The 23,464-nt window shown below is 51.3% G+C and overlaps 1 protein-coding gene across 1 annotated transcript in view; it reads left to right on the top strand.

Moving 5' to 3' along the window:
* CTBP2 (C-terminal binding protein 2) overlaps positions 1 to 23,464 on the top strand; it is a 115,795-nt gene that overhangs the window by 87,427 nt on the left and 4,904 nt on the right. The window contains exons 3-5 of the mRNA XM_084290484.1: positions 19,765 to 19,919; positions 20,678 to 20,822; positions 22,748 to 22,954. Of these exons, the coding sequence (XP_084146610.1) occupies positions 19,765 to 19,919; positions 20,678 to 20,822; positions 22,748 to 22,954 (507 nt within the window). The remainder of the gene's footprint in view (positions 1 to 19,764; positions 19,920 to 20,677; positions 20,823 to 22,747; positions 22,955 to 23,464) is intronic.

The following is a 23,464-nucleotide window of genomic DNA, read 5'->3' as shown; positions in this document are numbered from 1 at the left end:
GAAATTGTAATAGCTTTTTATGGGCAGAGTATAGCAGCAATATTTCATACACAATGTAAATTCCATGAGCATTTGTTGATGTTGGTTTATTCCCTGCCCAATGTACCGTACAGCGGACAGTTCAGAAATCAGCTGCAGGTTTTCTTCTCTACGTCTTTCATACAGACTGTAGCATGTAATCACAATGTATACATGTAAAGCAGCTCAATTAACAATGCAGGCTGAAACAGCACCAAAGCGAGCTCCATGTACTGAATAAATCTGATTTAATTTGCACATTGACCTGACAGACCATAGCAAGTCCTTGGAGCCATTCCCAGCTAGCGCCTTACTCCAGGTGAAGTGTGTCTGGATGCCGTGCACTGGCAAAACCCCGGGCTAATTGTTTTAACTGGGGTTGTAACTTCCATGTGAAAATATTGAATTGAAGTAAGCAGACGTGTCTTGCTAGTGTCTGCCGTCCTGACAGTCACCGCGTCGTTTGAGAGACATTGATCTGCAGCGTGATACGGGCACTAGGTGGAAATAACTCGCACTGAGTTTGGGACAGCCTTAGAAAGGCTCACACAGACCTGGCTCGGTGTAATGTGCGTGCACAGACCCTCACCAGCCTCCTTCTGGCAGATGAGCCTGTAGATGTGTGTCATGTGTGGGTCTTCGCATCCAAATTACCAGAGCTGCTCTCGTTAGAAGGGCGAAGAGCTGAAGAGCAGTGTGCGAGAGAGGTGCTGGAAACCACCTTGATAAAACATTGGCTGTCTTGGCCAACCTGCACACACGATTCACTGATTGCAGAAAACGCACTTTTAAAATATTTTTTCCAAAGGCTGAAATGTGCTTTTTGTAATGGTTTTATCAAAAGCGATATAAAAGCGTCAAACTCGTTCCAGGTACAATTCGTTGACTTTGGCTCCGTGGCAATAACAATGAATTTGGCCTGACAGAGGAGAACATGTTGTCAGACACACAAGTGTTGTCATCTTCAATTTACACTTCCCTTTCACCCTGTGCCTGGAGTTCTCTGTCACCGTTAGGACTTTCATACATCCAATCATTCTTGGACTATATTTGCTGGCTTTTTTTTTTTTAGCTTTCTCATAAGTAGTTTCCATAGCTACAAACTTAGTGTTCACAGAGGGAAAAAAAAAAATTTAAAGGTTTCTGATCATTATTGTATTAAACATTTTTTTTTTATATTCCTTCTGCTTGTCCTCCTCGCAGCATTACGCTGAGGACCAGCTTAATGAAAATGCTGCAGAGCTGAGCTCTCTGATATTTTTAAAAGCGAAAGTGGGTGCGGAGCTGGATCCTTAAAAAGCAGAAGACCAAAATCATTAAGTCACTGATTTAGAATAAATGTTGCAGACGTAGAACATAGATTAGTGAGCTTTATATATAGCATCTGGCAGACGAGCCTTTGACTCCTGCACCTAAATAAAACCTGACGTTAGCAGCGTTCCAGTGGCTTTTGGTAAAGAAAGCTAGTTTATAATCTCTTGCCTGCTGTTCCCAGTGCTTTGTGGAGGTGAAATGCTGCTTGCTGCCCCTTCCCCGTGTTGTTTTCCCAATGCAGCATCAGTTTCACCTCTTGGGTGAAACTGGGCAGCCAAACATCACGACAGCCACGTGCATCCCCAGGAAGGGCTTGGAAAGAGGGGTGCCCTGGAAGCGAGGCAGGACCCTCTCCCCTTGCACTGGAGCAGCTTTATCCAACCAAACAGGAGGTTTGTGAGCGGCTCTGCATGGCCAGCACGACCGCCAGGGCTGTGTCCGGGGGCCTTGCCTTCTGCACTCCCAATCCAATTAGCTGCTGCAGAGCAGATGGAGCGGATTAGGGCCCGGCTTGCCTCCCTCCGCCCTCTCCCCCAACACGAGGGGTGTCGAGGCCAACAATCGGCTTAAACGCGGCTCTCATGGCACGTCCAAAGCCCTGCCTGCATGGGGCTGCTGCACCCCAATTCCCCAGGGCGTTGGGTCCAGGCTGCAGGTGGCTGGAAGACCTCGACCCAACCCCAAACGTGGGGTGGCCAAGGGAAAATAGGAGGGCAGAGGCAGTCAAGGAGCAGCTGGGAGAAGTGTGTGACTAAAAGGTCTTCTCACAGCTCCCAAAAGTGCCATAGTTCCCCCAAAGGAGGGTGGTTTAGGCTCTATAACCTGAGAGATAAGCAGGTTGTTGTCGCTGTTAGAAGGAAACCAGTAGGGCTTACCTGAATGCTTGGAGCTGGTGAAGATCCTCAGTAAATACTGACAGAAACAGCCAAGAACTCATTCTATGCTTTATTTATGTATGCAGATACATACACAAATGAAGATGGGAGGAAAAACTGTCAAAAACATAATCAATATATTAGTCACTATCCATTTGGGTCAGCACTTGTGTGCAGACAGAAGCGTGCGCCAGGCGTGCTTTGGTTTGGTTATCGAGCAGTTTGTTATTTCCGAGGTTGACGTGCTGGCTCGGCGAGTAAATAAACAGAAGGGACTTTGCTCAGACAGCACACGCTATCATCAGTAATAATTCAGGATGTGCTTACAAAGGAAAAAAAGTCAGAGAGAAGAAAATAAAAACAGGTGCCATTGAAATATTTGGGATGGCGTGGAGGTGGTGCCCAGGGGCTGCAGGACTGTGGGCTGCAGACGCCTGCTGGTGCACCCTTGACATCCTTGCTGGTCTTCTTAAGCCCAGCACCTTTGCTGACGCTCGTTCTAAGGCTGCAAATCCCTGGGCAGTTTCGAGCTGCCTCCTACACACTGCTCTTGCTGACGGTGTGGATTATCAGCCTGTTCTCGTGACAGTCTGAGCTCTTTTTGGGGTTCCTGGCTATCAGCAACAGAGTGAGAAAAAAAAAGCAGGAATGAAAATGTCACTCAGAGAGCAGCAATGGAGCTTGTTCTAACATTTCCCTATTTTTTTTGAGAGAGTTTTTTTCCAGAAAAGCATTTTCCAAAACAGGGCAGGGAGTGAAGTTGTACTTCCATCGGAACAAATGGCAGTTTTGCCATTGATTGCCACAGAAGAAAGATTTTGCCCTCTCCTACAAAAGCAATCAGCTCCACATAAGTTACTTTTATTGCATTTCTTAAAATTAGGTCTACAAAACCAATGGTTTCTTTAAGCAAGAGAAGCTGTAAATTTTGTGCATTGAATGCCCGTGCATTATTAAAAATAATAGGTTATATTTGTCAAATGGATAATGAGTAGGTTTCTTTCTCTGTTTTTCAGTATTTTAATGAGTACAGGAAATGTTTGCTATTTATTTGCTTTCAGATTTTACCGAGGAGCTCTGGAGATAATTGTCAAATTTCCAAGTGCGTATCAATATTTCATGAAGTGCTGCTTTCCCTCTGTACATTAAGGAGTTGGGTTATTAGCACGGGCACTGTTACGGGCTGAAGCAGCACATGATAAGGAGTTCCACCTAACCCTGGGAAGTTTGCGACTGAAAATTTCCGCAGCAGGGCCGACGTGTGAAATAAACACCAGCAATATCAATGGCTGAACGTGGTCCTGGCTGGAGGATTCCTGTCTCCATCTCGATTTCTAACGATTGAGTGTTGAGTTTGGTGCCAGCGGGTTTGCCCAGCACGATGCCCATGGTTTGGTGGGGTGACACGCAGCTTCCCCCAGGGTTGTGTGGTTCCACAAGCTTAAAACAACTCCTGCAGCGTGGCAGCACGTCCCCAGCTTCCCTCTACCACCCCACCACCTCCTGCAGACACGCACGGCCAGCTCCTGGCCCCACTTGCCCTGGTGCTCCCACCACCCGCTAGCCCATCCCTTACAGAGATGCTAGCTCCATGCAGGCCGTGCTTTGGAAAAAAAAACCCTCCACCCTTCTTACCACTAGAAAATTAAATGCATTTGAATTATTGAAGCCCAGGGACTGTTCTGCTCACCTTTCATCTCCCTTTGCGTGGTCAGCCTGGCTGGGCCGGGTGGTGCTGGCGGTGTGCCGAGAGCTATTGTTCAGGTTGGGCTGCTTGCCACTGGGAGGTGCGCTCGTGGTGCACGTGATAGGATGTTTCCCCCTTCTTGGCTTCTGATATTTCAGTTTTGCATGAAATCCTGCTGTTCCTGTTCTCGTTACGGTCAGGCCGCTTGCCCTGCTTACCACGTTTTGGTTTTTACTCGACCTCAAACCCAGGTGTGCCAGACTGGCCTCCGCTCCTGTGAATGAAGTGCCAAGCCAGCCTGCCCAGTTCACTGCGCTGCTCTCAAGGAAAAAAAAAATAAATTAATTAACTTACAAGGTGAAAATGATTCTTAGATGTGTGCCCACCATGCTCTGCTCTAGATTGTGCTGTACAAAAATAATGGGTAATCTAATGGGGCTTCTTAACCATTAAGAGTGACTGGGTTGCCGTGCATGCTTCCCCAGAAGTGGCAGAAGACATCAGAAGAGGCTTATCTGCCTGGCTATGTTTTGGGTTGATTTTAAGAAGAATGACAACGTGAGCTACGATAAACCAAAGCAGGTCGCTTGCGGAAAGCTAACGGCAGCATGAATCATGGTAGCAGCTGAGGAGGAGAAAGAGAAATGGCATTCATACAATATTGGCATGGCAAGAGTGTGTGGAGATGATGAATTTCCCGTGGCTCAATATTACAAAATTCCAGGCTGTAAACAGAGGTATTTGTCAGAGGGAAGGTGGTGCTCAGGGTCACAAGCGGGTGGTGCCTCGTGGAGCAAAAAGCTTCTTCGGAAGGATTTGCAGCTGTGGGAGGTGCAGGAGATGAATCCGGAGCAGATCCATTTGACTGCCTTGTTGTCCTGAGGCAGTACAAGGAAAAGAGGGAATTTGGGAAGTCTGGGATAAATACGACTTGAGCTTGTGCTTGTTCTGAAGAAGGGCTTTTCTCTCTTGGCAGTCATTTCGTGTTAGTAGATGGGCTCTGTCCTGGGAACTGCAAAAAGAAGTCCCACCACGTGCCACCGGTGCAGAGGTGGAGCTGCTCTCCTGTCCTTGGTGTCAGCCCGTGATGCCAGCAGGCAGGAGAGAGGGGTAGGATCAGCAGCGAGGAGACTGGTCTTTCGCAGTCGGGGAGGCAGGCGAGGCGGCGGGGCCATATGGGAAGCAGATCTCACAGAAGGACTGGGAGAGACAACATTGGCTCCGGCGAGGCTCGGTGCTCGGGAGGTTGCTGCTCAGAGCAGCTTGGTGTTACGCAGCCGGTTACGGCACGGGAAGCTGCAGAGCCAGAGGAGATGCTCCCCCGTCCTCCCCGGGGAACGAGCTGCTTTTGCTGCAGGAAGGAAGAGGCGTCGGGTGCCAGCAAGGAAGAGCGCGGCTGGGACTCCTTCCGAAAAGCCTCCCGTGCTCCTCCCAGAGACCTCGGGCTCCGGAGCAGCAGCTGGACTCGGGAAGATAAGCAGCAGTGCGATTGCTGTCTTGCTGTCCGTAGGTTGTGGTTTGGTCCTGGGCTGCCTGCATCCGATGCCAGGAGTGTGTAATTCCCACCGCGATGCCCCTGTAACGGGGAGAGCGCTCTGCATAGCGGGGCAGCTTCCTGGGGAATCTCCGATTTCATTTAATCCCACTCCGGGAAATTATTGGGCACACGACGCTAACATGCCTCTTACCTATTTATTTGTCTAATCTGTTTACAAGGCACCAAGCCAAAGCACCGCGGCGCTGCACACAAAGTCCGTGCTAAGAAATGCTGGACGGCCCCGCCGGGCTGCGAGCACCGCTGAGCACAGGCCAGGCTGGAAACTGCCCTGCAGCAGCACAGGGAGCAGCTCTCCTCCACTGCAAGCACATCTGGAGAAGTGGGGAGAGGAAGGAGGGAGGGAGGAGAGCAGGAGAAAAGGGCAAATACCAGAATTAGCAACAACAAGCCAACCAAAATACTGCAGCTGGACAGATGGTGCCCTCAAGGTAGAGGGTTTCTAAGAAAGTATTCCATGCTTGCGAGCACCACTGTGGGTAACATTCACAAAATGTTTGTGTTTGGAGTTTTTGGTGAGCTCCTCCTCGCAAGTTCATGTATTTACATGCTTTGTTTGTTGGCATCTAGCTCCTAGCCTGAACAGTTTCGGGAAATCTCCGACTCCAGTCCACCCAAAGCCCTCTGCAGCAGGGCTGGCAGACACAACAGGCAGCAGCGCGGTGCTTGGTGAGTGAGCCCCGAGGCTTTGGGGTCTGAGCAAGGAGTTTTTCTGTTCAAATTTGGAAAAACAGTCATTTAAAAGCGTTTCTTAAGAAAATTGATTCCCAGATCTGAGATTTAACTCCTCATCACGGAGTGTGCTCGGTCGCACAAGGTAGCAGCCCATCCCACCCCTGGAAACCATCCATGGCCCGTGCTTCTCCTTGGCCGGAGCCTTGTGCTGAGGGGAGGGATCAACGTGTTGGTTTTCCTCTACAGCCAAGTGTTTTCTCCTCCTGCTTTCCCTGGGTCGTGTCTCTGCGGACACAGCGCAGCTGCCTCCTCCCTGGGAGCGCTGGTTTGGCACCAGCCCTCTGAATTTCCACCACTCTTGGAGTTTCCCATCTCGTGTCGGGATGTTCCCTGCGCCGGCTGAAGAGACGGGCACAGTCTGAAGCATCTCCTGTCAGAGCTCATTCTGCTTTCAAGACGGGATCTCACTGTTTGTTCTGCTGATTAAATAAATGAATCCTTCTTTGTTAGCCCTCCTCTGTTGGCTCCGTGGTTTGCAAGCCACCAGAGCAGGGCAGAAGGGTATGAGAGCCCCGGTGCCACCGTGCCGGCAGGGCATGGAGTTGGCCAAGAGCATGGAGCAGCCCGTGATGGGAAGCACTCGGGTTCACGGGGGATTTCTTGGGATGGAGTGACAGCTTGTCAGGGCTCGGCAGCAGTTCCTTACCTGACACGCTGAGGTCAAAAAACGGCAGCTCCTTCAATTTTTTTTACAATGTCTTAAACCACCGGGGGAATGTTTGGAGCCTGTCAGGATGTATTAATGAAGGCCAAGGCCGATTCACGAGCTCGTGCTGCTCTACTTCAGCAGCAGGATTGTGCCGATGCTCAGCCCGGTAATTTCAGGTGGTTTCGGAGCTGATAGAGCCAGTTCTGTTTCCCCTGTAGCTTCGTGCACTATGGTTTTCACTTGCTCTTTGCCTTGACTGTGTAGCATTGTTTTCCTCCTCCTTACGAGCACGGCCAACTTCCTAATTAACTAAACCTCTGTGCAGCCACTGTGGCTGTTGCCAGGTGCCCTCTGTCCATACCGGTGCCTCCAGCTCCCCAGAAGATTTTGTTCGAGTCCCCTCGTACTGAAGGGAGGTAGGAGCCTGGGCATGGTGAGGGCTCTCCTTTAGCTCCACCACGCAGCACACCCACTGCCCACCAGCCTCAAATCCACCTCCGGCCATGGCAAATACTGCTGAGGTTATTCTTTTATTGGATTCTTACAAAAAAAAAAAATAAAAAAAAAAAGCAGTTACGAGAAATAAATAGCACTTTGTGCCGGGCTTTACTGCTCACTGGGCTTCGAGCCTGGAAGGATTTAAAAGTCATCACGCTCTGAGGGAAAGCTGCAGCGAGGAGGAGGAGGTGGAGGTTGCTCCAGCCAGCTGCTGGGGTTTGGGAATCGCTCGCCCTGCCCAGAGAAGAGGCTGGAGACGGAGGAGCAGCCAGCGCTGGCGTGGCTACACCCAGAGAGATTAGGCAAAATGGGAAGCTCATTTTGCAGGGGTTTGTCACTTCCTTTACATCGTGACATGAACATGTCGGTCTTTTTTTTTTTAATTCTTGTTGTTATCTGGCCTTGCTGGGCCTTGTCCTTCATTCGTGGAGCACTGATGGTCGCGTGGATGGGATGGGGATGTGGTGCCAGGCGTTGCTGTGCCACACCAGGGTGTGCGAGGAGGAACCCGTGCGCCTCTTCCCGTGCCTGCCAGCAGCTCTGCTCGGACTGGAGTTTGCTGCAAGTCCTGAAGACAAAGCCATGGCAATGCGTCACAGTTCAGCGCCTCTGATACTTCCCCGCGAAGCACATAGGCTTCTTTTCCCGTTTTCGTTCCCGAAGTACACCAAATTCAGAACACATGCGCTGCGTCAGGAGTACGCCGTGCCCGCCAGCACAGAGAATGAGGCCTGGGCGCTCACCCCGTGGGAGCTCATCACGTCTGCTGCTCCACCAGCACCTTCTGCTATTTGTGTTCCTGGCAGGCTACAAATCACCCGCAGACACCCAGCCCTTCCCAACGGGGCGCTTCAGCAGCTCTCGGCCCCGTTAGAAAAGCGCCGCTTGCTGCAACAACCCCGGAGCATCCTCACCATAAACCCAGGAGCAGCGATGGGAGCGTGCAACAAAAATTGCCCAGAGCAGCTCAGGCGGGAGGACACAGCCAGCAGGTAACACACGGACATCGTGCAGGGACCGTGCACCGTGTCCGGGTGCAGGAGGACACCCACAGCCCTGCAGGGTGCGGGGCAGAGAGGCGAGGAGCTGCCCCGTGGTGGATCTGCTTCCCGTCCCAGATCAGCCCCACGTGGAAAGGAGCTCTCTGCTAGCCAAAATAAAGGCGCTGAGCTGTCTGCCAGAGCCGCTTACAGGATCTTGCCTGCTACAGACAGAAAGAAATACGATTTGGGATAGAGGATACAAGATACATTTGCGAGGCATCTGAGCCTGATGCTACGGCATTCCTTCTTCCAACGCTGTTGTTGCCAATAGCTTCTCTTGCGCTCAGACCAAAACTATTTTGGGTGGAACATTTGCTCCCTACTTTCTAGCAAGCCTGGTCACAGGAATGAGGAACGGATTCTTTTCACTAGCCACAGCTGGTTTGAATGATCCCCACACTGAACCCATTGACTCCAGGCGCTCCCCATGTGGATGGCAGGGAAGTAGCGACTGGTTTTTTGTTGAATTGCCCGACGGGGACAGAGGCAGCGCAGCAGTCTCGAGTCAGCTGAAGACTTGCATCTGAGCACGTGCCGGGGAGGAGTCCTTCGTGTGCTCTGCACCTAATGCTGCCTGCCTGCATGGCCCAGCAGCCCCGAAACCCACCGGGGTCAGCTGGCTAGACCTCGAACACGGCCTGAAGAGGGATCTGCTTCAATGCTCCACTTTCAAGGTCTGCGTCTTGGAAGGAGCAACAAAACACCTCGCTTCAGAGACCTCGGGAACTGATTTCCAGACACTGGCTGAGCTCCGCGTGCTGTCTCCATTGTGAAGGACTTGGAACAAGTGTCTGCGGAAGAACCACCTTCCTTTTTCCATCTGAAGGAAGAAGCCATCAGGGACACAAACAGGCACAGATTTTTTCTGCTCGCAGAGAGAGGACAGCAGTTTAAGGAAGATGACCCATTTGGGTTTATAACCAGAGAGGGATTCAAGAAAACTGGCTGAAAGTAGTGCCACTGCTTGAAAAGGGGCTTGTATTCTTACATATTTCTTAAAAGGATCAGCTGCCCACGTGTTACAGATTTTTTTGCAATATTGAGTTTTTCCTTGTACTGGCAAAGGTATTAATTAGAGGAATGGCTTACACCGAGTGCTGTACAGCTTCCTCTTGAGTATTCGTGGAATGAACCATGAAAACACAGACATATTTATTTGTGTGCAGAACTGTTAAATGCTGGTTTAGCCGGGGTTGCTTCACCTCTTTGCCATGCAGTATGCATGCCTCGACTGCAGCCAAGGGGTGGTTTCACATCAGGGGCAGTGAGTGTGTGAGGGGCTTTGGGACCCTGTAGGATGCAAGCACCACATTGTCGCTGTAGGGTCTTCTTTTTCAGGGTCCTGGGAAGTTTTTCCAGCCCTCTCATAATGTGTATGATGTAAGGAAGTGTATAACCACGTAGGAAAAGATGTAATGCATCAGCATCTGCCTTGCCAACTGCTTCCTACTGCCAGAAGAGGAACTTCAGCAACTTTCTGAGGCTTTGGTGCAGGACTTTCCCTTTCTTCCCCCTTCCCTGCCATGCTCCTAAGGAAGAAATGAGATCTGGTTAGTTTTGCTATATGCCTTGGTCTTCTGGTGGGTTTGTGTCACAATTTTAAAATTAAAAAATTCGATTTTTTTTTTTAATTGAGAATAGCCATAGGCTATACAACTACAGCTCTTAGGTTGATAGGTGATGGGTTTTACTGAAGCAGTAAAATACAGAAAACTTAAAAAAAAATGGCTTACTACCGTGATGTTCAGTGTGATTTACAGGTTTATAACTGCAGGCAAATCTGAAATATTTTCACTATCTTCCATATACATTATTAGATAAATCCATAGCCCACGCTTACCTACATCAGCGTTGACTTCTTTTCCGTGATATTGAAGAGACATAAAAATGAAGACATTTTCAGCCCATTATAGCTTAACGGTGTTTCAAGAGCAGTCAGTTTCTGTACAGCTTCGGGTTTTATTCCTTGCTCAATGCACTGAGGATGCCCATAAGAAATGCCTCCTGGCAGCCACGGGAGATGCAGTGCATCCTGTGCATGCACAACAGCACAAAAAACCTTGAACTTTAAGAGTATTTACCAGAACTTCATCTCATTAAAAAAAAAGAAAGAAAATACGGATACGGGAGCTTTATCCCATCATCTCACTCCCCTCCTCTAACAAATATTTTTTTTCTGAGGTCCCCCCATGTCTCAGAGCCCAGCTGGTGTGCGCAGGGCGCAGCAGCATCCATCCGAGCCGATGGTGCTTCAGTCGCTGCCCTTCTCACTGCAGGTCCTGTGCAGTGCCAGCACCTGACATCTGCAGCAGGATTGGGGAGGAAAGGGCCGGCATTGGGCACACGTGCCACCAGCCACCAAAAGCAAGGGGAGCCCCGGTCAAGGGGAGCAGTGGGTACTGACCCGCAAGAGCAGGGGAACAGCTCGTCGCTCTTGGACTCGAAAAATAAGGCTGTGCCAGTGTGTTATCTGGATTAATGAAGATGAAATGTGCTGTATAAACACATCAGAAGCATGATCATGCAGTTATCCCTTGGGCGACTCCGGCTCACAAGGAGAAAAGGTTGATTTGTATTTGTAGATGGTTTTGCTTGCTCTGCCAGTGCTCATTTTTGTTTCACTCTGAAAGCCAGGAAGCGTGCAATTCTTCTGCTCGGAGAGGTAGCAGATTAGCAAAGATTCTTCCAGATTATCGCAGTTTAAATAGCTCTCCTTTAAAATATATTTTCCATCTATCGTTACTTGTGATACTATTCTAAACACTGTTGATAAATCAGGGCGGCTGCGAGCTGTGTTACTCGAGGAACTGCACAATATTTGGACGGTGAATGCGGTTTCCATAAACCAGAAGGTGCTGGCATGCAGTGACCGGGCTGAGTATGGGCGAGGTGGGAGATGGCACAAGTACAAGGGGGGATTTGCAAAACACTGCGGGTCTAATCCAGCCTTGGCTGAACGGCCTCGAGTGCACCCTGCGAGCACTAGAGGTGTTTTTCCATGCAGAAGCCCTCGATGGGGACAGGGATCACTTCTGCTGACGAAGCCGTCTCAAAGCATCAGGTGTCTCAAGGTGAAGAGCTGCTTTTGGTACCAAATAGTGGCAGTGTTTAATAGGCATCTCTTGGTCCATGGCCTTAGTTTGAAATGTTAAATGAACAGCCTTGGATTATCGCTAATCAGAGAACTTTTGGGGGGCCAGGGATGAGAAAAAACATCAGGTGACATTTCTCACCCGTTCCTAGAGCGTGTTGCTCGTCCAGGGCTCCAGAACAGCCCGGCTGGAAAGCTGCTTCAGCCTGGGAGACTGACAGGGTTTGCAGGGAGAGATAATTTCTTTTATTAGGCCAACTCGAACACTTAGACACACATACGTGCTTTCGGGACCACAGACTTTTCTTCAGATCTCCACGGTTGCACGTTACATTACAAATAAAATGTGTTGAAGTTTCAAAAGGTTTAATGGATGTTTGAAAGAACCGAGTTCAAAAGCAGCTCGCAAGAGATATCTCATTTGGTTTGAATTGATATGAACGTTTTAAGAAAGATTTAATACCCCCGAATTACAAAACAGTTTTCTGGCTTGAGGCTTCCCAATAAAATCCTGACATCTGTATAGACAAAGACAAATTTTCTACGTGCTGCCGCAAAAGTCTGTTCCTTTGTGCACCTGGGAAGTCTCTGTAAATGTATGAGCATGTTCTCACTTCTTTCTGAACTACTTACAGTGCCCTTCTGCACCTTCAGGATGCTCTCAACATCCAGGAATTGCTGGTGAGCAGCAGGTAGCAAGGCTCTGCAGAGGCACAAAGTCAGGGGATTAAAAAAGGATGGCTCCAAAATAAGGAGAGGAGTTCCCTGCCCCAGCCGCCACTTTTTTCCCTCAGTCTAAAAGCTATTGATTAACTGAGTTGGGATCCTAATACTCTAAGATCTGGCAGCTTGTTATTAATCAGTGTATTTTTATTAATCAGTGTACTCTCTGTAACGAGAGACGGGATGCTATTATTAGCAGCATTTCCAGTGAGAGATTTCGTACGTTCACCCTGACCACGTGAAATTTTCAGCTCGCAGTCTGTTTTTGTGTGGACTTTTTCATTTTTTTTTCTTTTTGGAGTGATTTTTCCTTTTTTGATAGCCTTCCATGTCAGCCAGTGCCCCGATTTCAAATTCCCTCAATCCAGCTTAGCCTCAGCTGTATTAATGCACAGCTCGAGAGCAGAACCAGCTAAAAAGGGCTGTATTGTGTGGCATCTCTGAAATCTTTTTTTTCAGAGTGGTTGGATAAAGAGATTGAGGTTTCTCAGGGGGAGTTTTATGCTGTTGTTTTTCCCAGCTGGGCGAGCAGCCTCGCAGGGAGATAAGATGTCGGGCCCTGGTAGCCCCAATCCCACTGGAAGCTCCTTTAGAGGATGCTTTTTGGGGAGTGCAGCTGCAAGCATGGCATGGGAAGGCAGCAAATCCTCCCTGTGACCCTTCTTTATTTTACTGATGTATCTATGGAGAGAGCTTTACGACAATATTAAAAATATTGTCGTAATACAGAGAAGGGCCAGGAGCTGGGGCTTTCAGGGCAGGACAGCCTGGCACCCGGGATTTGAGGTTTTCTGCGCTAAGCCGTGGGGAGCAGGTGGGTTTTGGGGCTTGGTGCCATGCCCAAACTTCTGCTTGCTGTGTTTCTGTGGTTCTAGGCTGTTGAAAATGTCAACAGGAATTTGACACGTCTCCTTTTTTTTTTTTTTTTTCAGTGTAACTATGATAAAATCCTAAGATACACTTGTAAAGCATTAGCTGTGAAAGTAAATCAACTTTAATAGCATGTAGGTTGTAGTTAAGTCCTTTTGAATGCTGGTATTTAGGTTTTTCCCTCATTTAGTCATGATCCAGCGTTGCGAGGAAGTGAGTGTGTTTATCTTGGGGAAATTAGTGGGATTTGCAGGCATTCAGCACCTCCCAGGACCTTCCAGAGTTACTCCCTGGTCCATGCATTTGCATTTTGCCATCCCGCTTTGCGCTGAGCCGAATCCTTCTCAAATTCTTCACGGAGAGACGGGAGAGCACCAGGGCTGCAGGGCAGGGAGGGAGCACAAACCGGGATGGGAAAGGAATAAAAAAAAAACAGCAAAGCAAGAAAATAGGAAGGCAAAACCAGGCGTGGAAATGTGCTGCAGGACGGGTGGGAGCACGGCGGTGGTTCACATTCGGCTCCACCGCGAGGTTTGGTCTGATCTTCACTGCAGAGGAGAGGTGGGGATGGGAGAGCAGAGACCAGGAATGGTGGTGGAAGGGGAGAAAGCACAATTGGCAGAAGCATTTCTCTTGCACAGGCCACACGGTGATGGTTTTCGGGCTCCAGAAGGGATGACCTTGCAGCAGGGTCGCCGAACAGACGGCTCGGGCTTGGCTCGCGCGCCTGGCAAAGGCCCAGGAGCTATTTTAATAAGGCCTCGCGGAGGACGAGGCCTTGGCAAGACCCCTGGGTGTTGAAGTCTCTCCTTTGGGAGCCAGCCAGCCTCACTCGGCAGCAGGAGGGCTCCCAGTGGGGTGTCCCGAGCATCCTGCACGGCCTCCTTGGGCACGAGGGCCTCCTGCAGCTCCCCTGCAGAAGGCCATCGGGGCCAGGCTGCTAACGAAGGGGCCGAGCCCCTTTCCTCACGAGGACTCCTCCTCCCTTGGCTGAGACGTTTTGATGGAGTTAGGGATTGAAACCAGCCCTCAGCCCCAGGCCAGGGCTCTGGGTGCTCCCCGGGTGGTCCCAGCCCTGCCTCAGACCTCGGCCCATCTGTGGCGTTAGCACGGGGAGCCGAGGCTGCTGCCAGCCCCTTGAGGCACTTGAAAATTGGCCGAAGGATGCTCAGGGGAGGCTCTCGACATCAAGCTGGGGCCTCACTGAAGGCCCCATGTTGCTCTCCCCAAAAAAAAGCCTGGGCTAGATCCTAGCTGGGTTGTTTTCCTTTTCTTTTTGCTGCAAACGACCTGAGTCAAGGCATCAGTTTCTTGCTGGTGCGCTGTCCCATGAGGTAAATGAACACCCCGGTTTGGTTTTGTCTCTCTCTTCGTGATGATGTAACTTGAACGAATTTTGGGGAATTTTTCCCCAAAACGGGCAGGCTGGGCTATTTTCTGTGCCGCAGTGCTTGCTGAAGGCACGGTCCTTTTTTTAAACTGCAGACACCGAATCGTGCCGCAGGCAGCAGATGGGCTGCCCCAGCGTTTGGGGGGATTGGGCGTGGAGGTGTTTCACGTCCCCCTCTCTTTCTGTGCACACGGAGAAGAAATAAGGCCTGGCGTGATCCATCCAACAAGCAGCATCTCCAGTTTTTGGATTTTTGGAGTTTTTCAGGGCACCCCGAATCCCTCAGGGTGCTCTGAAGCCCAGCAGCCTCCCGTCCTCCCTTGCACCCTGCATTTTGGGGACAGCAGCGGGGCCCTGCCGTGTGCTGGCTGTTGTGGTGGGGACACCTACCTGCAATTCCTACCTGCTTGCACAAAGAAACCCACATTTTATTGGGACAAGTTTGGACCCGGGGAGAAACCTAGAGGAAAGCATCAGCATCGTTCTCCTCTGTTTTATTTTATTTTTCTTTTTCTTTTTTTTAAAAAAAAGAAAGCTGTCCGTTTCCTGGAACAAGCTGTTTATTTTTTAATGAGGTAGTTTGTTTCCATTTGGGTAAAAGGGGAAAGACAAAAGGAGACAGAGGGTAGGGAAGGACCCAACAGGGACCCAAAAGGGACGAGGTGGTCCCTGCGGGGACCCTGCCCCTCACATTTCTCTGAAGCGTGCCTAAACCCCAGCCCAGCGTGGTTTATGGAAGAGCAATTTGATGTCACTTTCTGTACCCGCTGCGTATTTGTGTGGCTGTGCCTGCAGAGCACCAAGTGCCTCCAGAGTACTTGCCACTGGGAGCAGCAGTAAATATCTCTTTTCCCCTGACTGCGAGATAAAGGCTGTGTCTTGCTTCGTTTTCTCACGTGTTTGTGATGAGAAGCATTTATTGACTCACTGGGAAGTTCAGGGAAGGAATGAGCATCCTTTCTTTGGGAAGCTCTGCTCCTGCTCCCGACCTAGCCTCCTGTTTCAGGACTGAGCTCGTGGAGGCCGACGCAAGGAGCTGGGGCTGTGCTGGTGGGATCTTCGGGAGGGTTTCCATGGATTTGGGTGGAAAAAATATACCTGGGTGCAGGTGGAGCTCTTTGCTGGTGGATTTCCCCAAGTACTGTGTGTGTCCCAGGTGAAACATGTCAGCCGGTGCCACCAGTGTGCCAGCAGCTGTCTGGTTTGGGTTTGGGGATCTGTGCCTGAAAATTGGGTTGCAGGATCCAAGGTAGCTCACAGAAGGGCCGCCTGGATCCCTCTGTCAATGCCCTTCCACCCCTCGTTACCCCGTGGATGGCACACGCAGGACAAAAGGATTTGGCCCTTCGCTCATGGGCGCTGGGTGAGATCCCCACGGGCTCGCCTCCCCCCGTGCTTTGTGCTCCTTTTTTTGCTGCTGCTGAAGGCTACCAGCCTGTTCCCGGAGCCTCGTTCAATGCGCTCAGTGTGGAAAATCATGTTTCATTTTTAAGTTTCAAAAAAAAAAAAAATAAAACCCAAACAAACATAAAACGCAGCATGGCACAGATTAAATCCATTCGAGACAACTAGGGGAAAAAAAAAAAAAAAAGACGTATGTGCAAGTCAATAGGAGGAGGGGAGTGGAAGGGGGAAAAGAAACTGTGACATATACAAACCCTTTAGTGTGCATAGCATAAGATTTTTTGGCTGGCACTCACATGATTTTATTCAAGGGCTGGGAAAGAACGATGATTAGTTAAAAGCTTCGGCAAAGTCTGGAGGGAGTGCTCTGAAGAGTTGGGAGCCGCACGGAGGTGACTGTAACTCCTCTAGCAATTTCAGACCATTCTTCTGTGGCTCAGGACAAAAGCCTTTTCTTTTCCCTCCGCGTTCAAAGAGACATTTGTCTTGAGATGTTGCAGCTGTGGGCCGTGGGACCGCCTGTTTGAAGATACCCCCTCGTAGACGCAAGGAGAGTCGACGCACTGCAAAGTGGTAGTATTTTCTCGTGTGTGGGTCCCCCCCCTCCTCCTCCCTCCCTCCTCCTCCACTGCCATGTGTGGTTTTTAATAAGAAGAAGAATGTGGAGGCAACATTTTCCAGGCAAGGGGAAATTTCCTGTTTCTTTTCTGCTTGTTTAATAAAGTGTGTAGCTGCCTGTAAAACTGTAGCTGCTTGGTGGTGAATGAGCGGTTCGGCCCATGGCCGGCATCGCTTCTCGATGCACTTTTATATACTGCAAGGGAACGTGTTTAACGCTCGCTTTTCCTTTTTTTTTTTTAATTTATTTCCTTTTTCCTTAATGCTGCGTGGCGTAGGCAACTGAGATTAATAAGAATTAGGCAAATGGCTTCTGCTTTTGTTTCGGTGAGATAGTACCAGCCGGCTCGCGGCCACACAAAGGCTGCCATTTAGCAGGGAGCACTCCCTAATTCTGCTGGCAGGGGTGCCATTGGAATCGGATACAAGTGGGTGGCAAAGGGGAGGAGCGGCAGGAGAGGACAAGCAGGCTTTGTGTATTAAAAATGAAACAAAAGCACTTTATGCGCCGGGCTGCGTGCAACAAGCGGCGCTGCCTGCGAGCCGGGGTGGAGTTTGAGTTCCCAGTGTGACTGCAAAAGCTTTCTTCTCCTTCTCCTTCTCCTCTTTTTTTTTTTGTTGTTTTGTTTTTTTTTTTTTTTTCCATGAACCCTTCCTCCTCTCCCTTAAAAAGCTCTCCGCCGAAAACGCTGGCGAGAGTCCACGGGGAGCCAAAAACGCTGGGAAGAGGCGGATCGAGCAACCCTGGCGGCAACTTCGCGGCGACCTCGGGCTTCACGGGCAGCCAGGGGTGGCAGGGAAGCAGCCGAATTTGGGGCCACATGGCCAGGGCAGTATGTCCCAGCCCCAGGAGGGGCTGAGCAGCTCCATGGACAGGCTCCCAAGGGGTTAACAGCCCCGTTGCCTTATCGCGAGGGAGCGCCCGGCTGCTTAATTACTTTCTGGTCCAGGCATACCTCGTTGTTAATGAAGCGGGCGCAGAGCGGGAGGAGAAGCGGGCAAGTTTCGCCTGGTTTTGTGGGAAGCACACACGGGAGAAGGCTGTGGGTAGGGCCGGGAGCCCCACATTGGGGGATCCAGGCTGCAAACCTGTCGGTGGTCTTAATTAAAACGTGGTTTTGCCGTGCGTGGTGCGCTCCTTCTCGCAGCCATTCCCTTCCCAAACTTTCCCCGCCGAGCTGGAGCGAGCGGCCCCGGTGAGGAAGAGGAGCGAGGGCAGCCAAGGCACAGATGCTGCTTCAAAAAAGAAAAGCTGTGTGTGTCGGTCCACTTCCAGAGGAGCTCATGCAATGGCAGCAAAAAAAAAAACCTTATTTTGGGGGCTGGCACCACCACAGCACCTTGCCAGAGCACCACCTTGTCCCTTTTTTTTTTGGAATAATCTCAGCGTGAGGCGGATAGGTGATGCTCCACGTCCTGGAGACCGTTGCCTTTAGCAGGTGTTGAAGCCAGGGTTATAATTCACCTCCTTGTTAAACGGAGAAAACAATCCACCGGGGCGCAGCGCTTCGCTTCGGGTTGTGTAAGCCCTCTGCGTGCTTTTTATTCTGGCTGATCTGCTTACGGCGAGCTCCTCGCGGTTACCCAAACCATCTCGGCGCTGCACCCTGCCCGCTGACACGGCTGCAGTCCCATCTGGCTGAAAGGCGTGCAAACACGACGCATCGCTCCCAGTGCGTGCTGATGGGGAGCTCGCTGGGGAGGGCGGAGAGAGGGACCCGCTCCAAAAACGCTCATGCGTGACGCTGGAAATCTTCCCCCCTGGCTCTGCCGGGTGGGTCTGCTCTTTATTCTTACACTGGTTCGGTACAAGAGGAACGTGGGGCTGTGAAGCTCACCCCTCTGAACCCCTCTGTTCCTACAGGGTTGTTTTTTCCCCTCGTGGCTCCTTCCCACCCCGTGTGGCCCCGGGGCGATGCTCTTGATGCTGGCACGCTCCGGAGGCTTCTCTTCACCAGCAGCATCCTGGACAAAAAGGCACACTTAACTTTCCCTTAAAAATAAAAATAAATAATAATAATAATAATAAAAAAGCAGCAGCTCCATGCTGTTCTCATCAGTTCCCTTCCCTTGCTGTCATGCCCGGGGCACGTGGGGCTGTGCCGGGGCTCGGCAGGAGGCTGCGGTGCTCTGCGGGGAGCCGAGCACCCCCAGCCCCTGGCAGCTTCCCCAGAGGAGCCTCCCGCTCCCGGCCTCGTCCTCCCTCAGTCCAACAGCCCCACGTAGCGCCGCAGACAATAGCATTTGTTCTGCAGTGCTCCCTGTGAGACGTCCAACCCGCCCCAGAAACCCCAGCCCCGGACCAGAAACCCTCTTTGGCTAATGACGGGTCTCTGGTTTCGGAAGGAGCAGCGAGGTTGTCTATAGGGGAAACAACTCCCTGGGTTCCCTGCCCAAACAACATCATGAACAATTTTACTGCAACAGGGGGTAAATCGGGACTTTGGTGGTGTGGCATGGAGGGAGAGCAACCTCGCCCCGATGTGCTCAAGTCATTTATTGCTTCCGCTGTGTAGGACGGCACGCCGAGCTACAACACGGGATTTTCACCTTTATGCTTAAAAAAAGAGAGTTTTTTTTCCAGTAGTCTGCAAAGTTCTTGTGTGTTTTGCTAAGGAGGGTGGTGCTGTGTGCGAGGGGTTTCCAATCTCAAGCCCTTGAGGCCAGGTCTGCTCACGCTGTGGCTGCAGAAGTAAAACCCGTTGTGCCCAAAACTACTGCTTTTCCCCAAAACTATGACCACCAAACAGTTGAGCTGTTCCTACAATCCTAACGTAACGAATGGCCTTCCTGAGCGGTAAAAGGAGGCCCAAAAATGTCAAAGTGACTTGTCCAAAAATGAACTTGTTAATCCCCGGCTGAGCGGTTAATAGGATACAAAGGTGGGGCTTCCTGCAGCCCTCGGTGATTCTCATTCGGTTCCCAGCCTCAACGTGGAGCTGTAAAATGAGGAAAAAAAGCAGCACAGCTGAGCAGACACCTGAATATACATTTGCTCGAGGCAGCAGCCCATGGGGAGGCTTGGTAAGCATTGAGTGGGGTCTGCGCTGGGTTTGTCCCCGTGTGTGGGGCTCCAGCTGCACGTCCCAGAGCATCCCATGGGATACAGGGATGGATGGGGTCGTTGGCGCCCTGCTCTTTTTGTGATTTTCCACAGAAAAAAAAAATAAATAAATGGTGTTTTGCTTAGTGGGAGTCTGTTCAGGCTTGTCTTTCTGGTCAAAATGGTAAAAAAAAAAAAAAATTAAAAAAAAAACAGATCAGGTGTAAAATCTGCGCTCCTTCTGCCTGCAGGTATCCGCCCTCAGATCATGAACGGCCCCATGCACCCCCGGCCCCTGGTGGCACTGCTGGACGGCAGGGACTGCACGGTGGAGATGCCCATCCTGAAGGACCTGGCCACCGTCGCGTTCTGTGACGCACAATCAACTCAGGAGATCCACGAGAAGGTACCGGGGGGCTGCTTGGGCTGGGCGGCGGGGGCCGGGCACGCTCCTCGTCCTGCCCCGTGTGCCTCTCGAGGACAAAACACGCAAAGCTGCGCCTCGAGAGGGTCAGCAGCCGGCACCGACGCAGGGCGCTGCAGATAAAAACTCAGCCTGGGGTTATTTTAGGAGCAAAAAGTCACCGTATCTCTTAGCGTGGGATTTCTGACCTCAGTACCATTAATATTTCTCCTAGTTTTTGAAGCCTGCTCGCTCGGTGCCGCAGCAGCACACGGCGCCCTGCACCTCCCCTGCTGCTGGGGAGCTCAGCCCCTGGAAGTGCTCGTGTCCAAGTTATCTCTGTGCACGCTGAGGTAGCTCCAGGGAGGTCTGAAGTGATCAGAAATCAATTCCAGGAGCTGGGAGAGAAAACGAAAACCAACCTCATTTATTCAGATATTACATTTTGGGGGAAGGACGGTTCTTTATGAGGCACCCAACGATCGATGAGCAACTCTTGGAGAATTTGGGTCTTGGGTTTCCAGAGGTTTCTGATAGGTAGGAGCCTGGAAAAACATCTGGGTGAGCAACGTGCTTGTTTTCCTCTCCCTACCTGTCCGGATGGATCATCATTATGTCCAGATGCCCATCCAGTTCGTTCCCAAATCCCTAGGGATTTACTGTCTAATAGTCCTGATCCCCAAGGTCCCTGGCTTCCAGGAGCCGCACGTGTCCCCTGCGAGCGTCCTGGTGGCTCCTGACATCTCCCTGCTTTGTTCCAGGTATTAAACGAAGCCGTGGGGGCCATGATGTACCACACCATCACGCTGACCCGAGAGGACCTGGAGAAGTTCAAGGCCCTGCGGGTCATCGTTCGAATAGGCAGCAGCTACGACAACATCGACATCAAAGCGGCGGGGGAGCTCGGTAGGTCTCGGTCCTGCACCCCGGCTCCCTCCCACATCCCCACATCCCTCCCAGTGTTTCAGAGCAGCACCGGTGGCCCCCAGTCCCCCTGGGGGAGCGGTAACCAAAGGGAGGTTCAGGCGGGACCTCCCGAACGGGGTGGATTCGGCCCTGAAATGAAAGGTGCAGCTTAAATATTTTGCGTGTGGAGTGTGTTGTGACAAGAAAACATGACCATGAATTAAACAAAATGCTGCAGTTTTAGAAGGCATCGTTTAGAGTCGTATCGTGCTGAAACTGCCCCACGTGAGGCCTCTGTTCCTGCGCTGCCGGTAGCTCCACTTGCCCCTCGGACTCACCGGTATTGACATAGGGGAATTGATTTAGCTCTAGAAAAGGTGAAAGAAAGGTTTTTTATTAAATTTTATCCAGCAAGCTTAGTCTCTTGATCCGATCGGGTTCCTTGAGTCATGCCCCTACTGCTGGGAAGGCCTCGTGTGGGACAGGGACTGCGTGTTAGGTCTTGGCTGCTTCCCGTGCCACCTTGTCAAGGATGCCCCAGGAACGGGTAAAATGCAGGGTGCATTGCTGGGGCCACCGACTTACAGACACCTACTGATAAATATCTGTGATCCTAGCAGCTGTAGCAACCTTTTTTTTGCTCATCCGATCCAAAGGCTTCATCTATCCAGAAGTCCCACGATAGTGTTTAGGGTATCTTGTATTAAGGGTGATCTCTGGGGAAGTTCGGAATAACAGGCACTGCACGTGAGCCACTCTACAAGGATAATGGCGATAAGAGTCTCAAATAGGCATTCCTAAAAAAGCAATTCTCAGCGTAGTGAATTATTCTTCTCCGGGAGGAGAACGGTGTCTTCTCGGTGTAATGGTTTCCCCCTGTTTTTAACTCTTATTGTTATTATCCATTATAACGACGTTCCGAGGCTCTGAACATCAAGAAACGAAAAATACAGCGAATAAAATAATGGGATGCTGCGGTACAATCCTTCTTGTTACACGTAGCAAATTGGGTGGCCAAATGATGCGGTTTAGAGCAGGAAATGTAATGACTGCCCACAAATGTAGCGTAAAGTTTAATTGGGATTGCTTTCCGTGAGGTGGCCCTCGAGCTGTGCAGGCGATGGATGACCCGTACCTACCTGCATACTCTGGTGGCTGCTGCTGGGGAGACAGGAGAAACGCCCCCAGAACGGGCGTTCGGTGCCAGAATTGAACCATTTGCTCTCTTTATCTCTCTTTATCTCCTTTTTGGCTGAAAATGCCCCTTTTGTGGCGGGGGAACAAAAGCCCCCTTATGGAGCGCGGCGCCCGGGGGCGGCCGCGGTGCCGGGCTGGGAGAGCCGTGCCGGCGCGGCCGTCCCCTGGGAAGGACCTCCCAAAAAAACCCCAGCACCACGAGGAGTGTGTGCTCCTGTGCTGCTTGCCGGGAGCCATCAGGTGCTGCCACAGAAGTGTTGGCATCAGGGTCGAGGCCGTGCTGGTGCCGTGGTGGTGACGGTCACCCCAAACCTTACCATGGCACCTCGCGCCTCCATGGCCACGTTTCACCAATTCGTTTGTGAACCCTGGGGATGTCAGAGGCTTCGAACAGCCGTGGTTACTCAACTATTTTGGCTCTTTCTGGTTGAGCCAGAAAGCCTCGCTGCACCTGGAGCTGGCCCTGCAGTGCCGACAGGGCGCACCACCACGCCTGAGCGCTCCTCTCCCTCTGCCGTAGCTGGTCCCGAAATAACAGGATAGCTGAACAGCCCTTTTGTGGAACAGGGCTGACTCGTGCCAGCACGATTTAATTCGCTTTGAAGGTGGATAAAACTAACCGAGAATAAGGATTTAGTTTAAAATGTGATTAAAAAGAAAAAAAAAAAAAACAAGGTGCGGGGCTGCCCCTGAGCCACGGCTGTGCCCCGCGCTGTGTCCCCCTGCAGGCATCGCCGTCTGCAACATCCCCTCGGCCGCCGTGGAGGAGACGGCCGACTCCACCGTGTGCCACGTCCTCAACCTCTACCGGCGCAACACGTGGCTGTACCAGGCGCTGCGGGAGGGCACGCGGGTGCAGAGCGTGGAGCAGATCCGCGAGGTGGCCTCCGGCGCCGCCCGCATCCGGGGGGAGACGCTCGGCCTCATCGGCTTCGGTAGGTGGGCAGGGCGGCTCCGCGGTGCTCTAGTGCCATGGGAAGGGCTGGAATTAAAGTTTTGGAGACCAGAAGCACCGGGGTGGGTTTGGTTAACGCAGGGGGAATGCTTTCTGGTCATATTTGGGGAAGGGCTGTGCCTTGTAAGCCATGGCTGAGCCCCTGGAGGGGCGTTGGATGAGGGACCGGTTTGAGTCCCTGTCCCCAGAGCATCATTTTTGGGATCAGGGGGTCTCCAGCAGCACTACAACGTGGTGATGTCTGGGTTGCCTGCCCCAGCACAGCAGTCATACTGAACCTGTGCTCCCAGGCCGTGCCGGCTGTCTTGGCCACGTGTACATCCTTCAGCAAGAGGCTGGAAGATAAACCACCCCCAAACATTGCCTAAAAAAAAAAGAAAGAAAGAACTCTTCTCTTCTTTTTTTTTTGGCTTGTTTTGGTGGACAGAGCACCTCAGCGGGCTGCATTTCTTCCTGCAGTGCCCAAAGCAGGGCCGTGGCAGCCGGGGCT

Source organism: Netta rufina (genome assembly GCF_964035555.1).
Source record: "Netta rufina genome assembly, chromosome: 7".
NCBI classification, from domain to species: Eukaryota; Metazoa; Chordata; class Aves; order Anseriformes; family Anatidae; genus Netta; species Netta rufina.
Note: the sequence above shows the minus strand (reverse complement) of the source record. Positions and strands in the feature narration are given on the sequence as shown.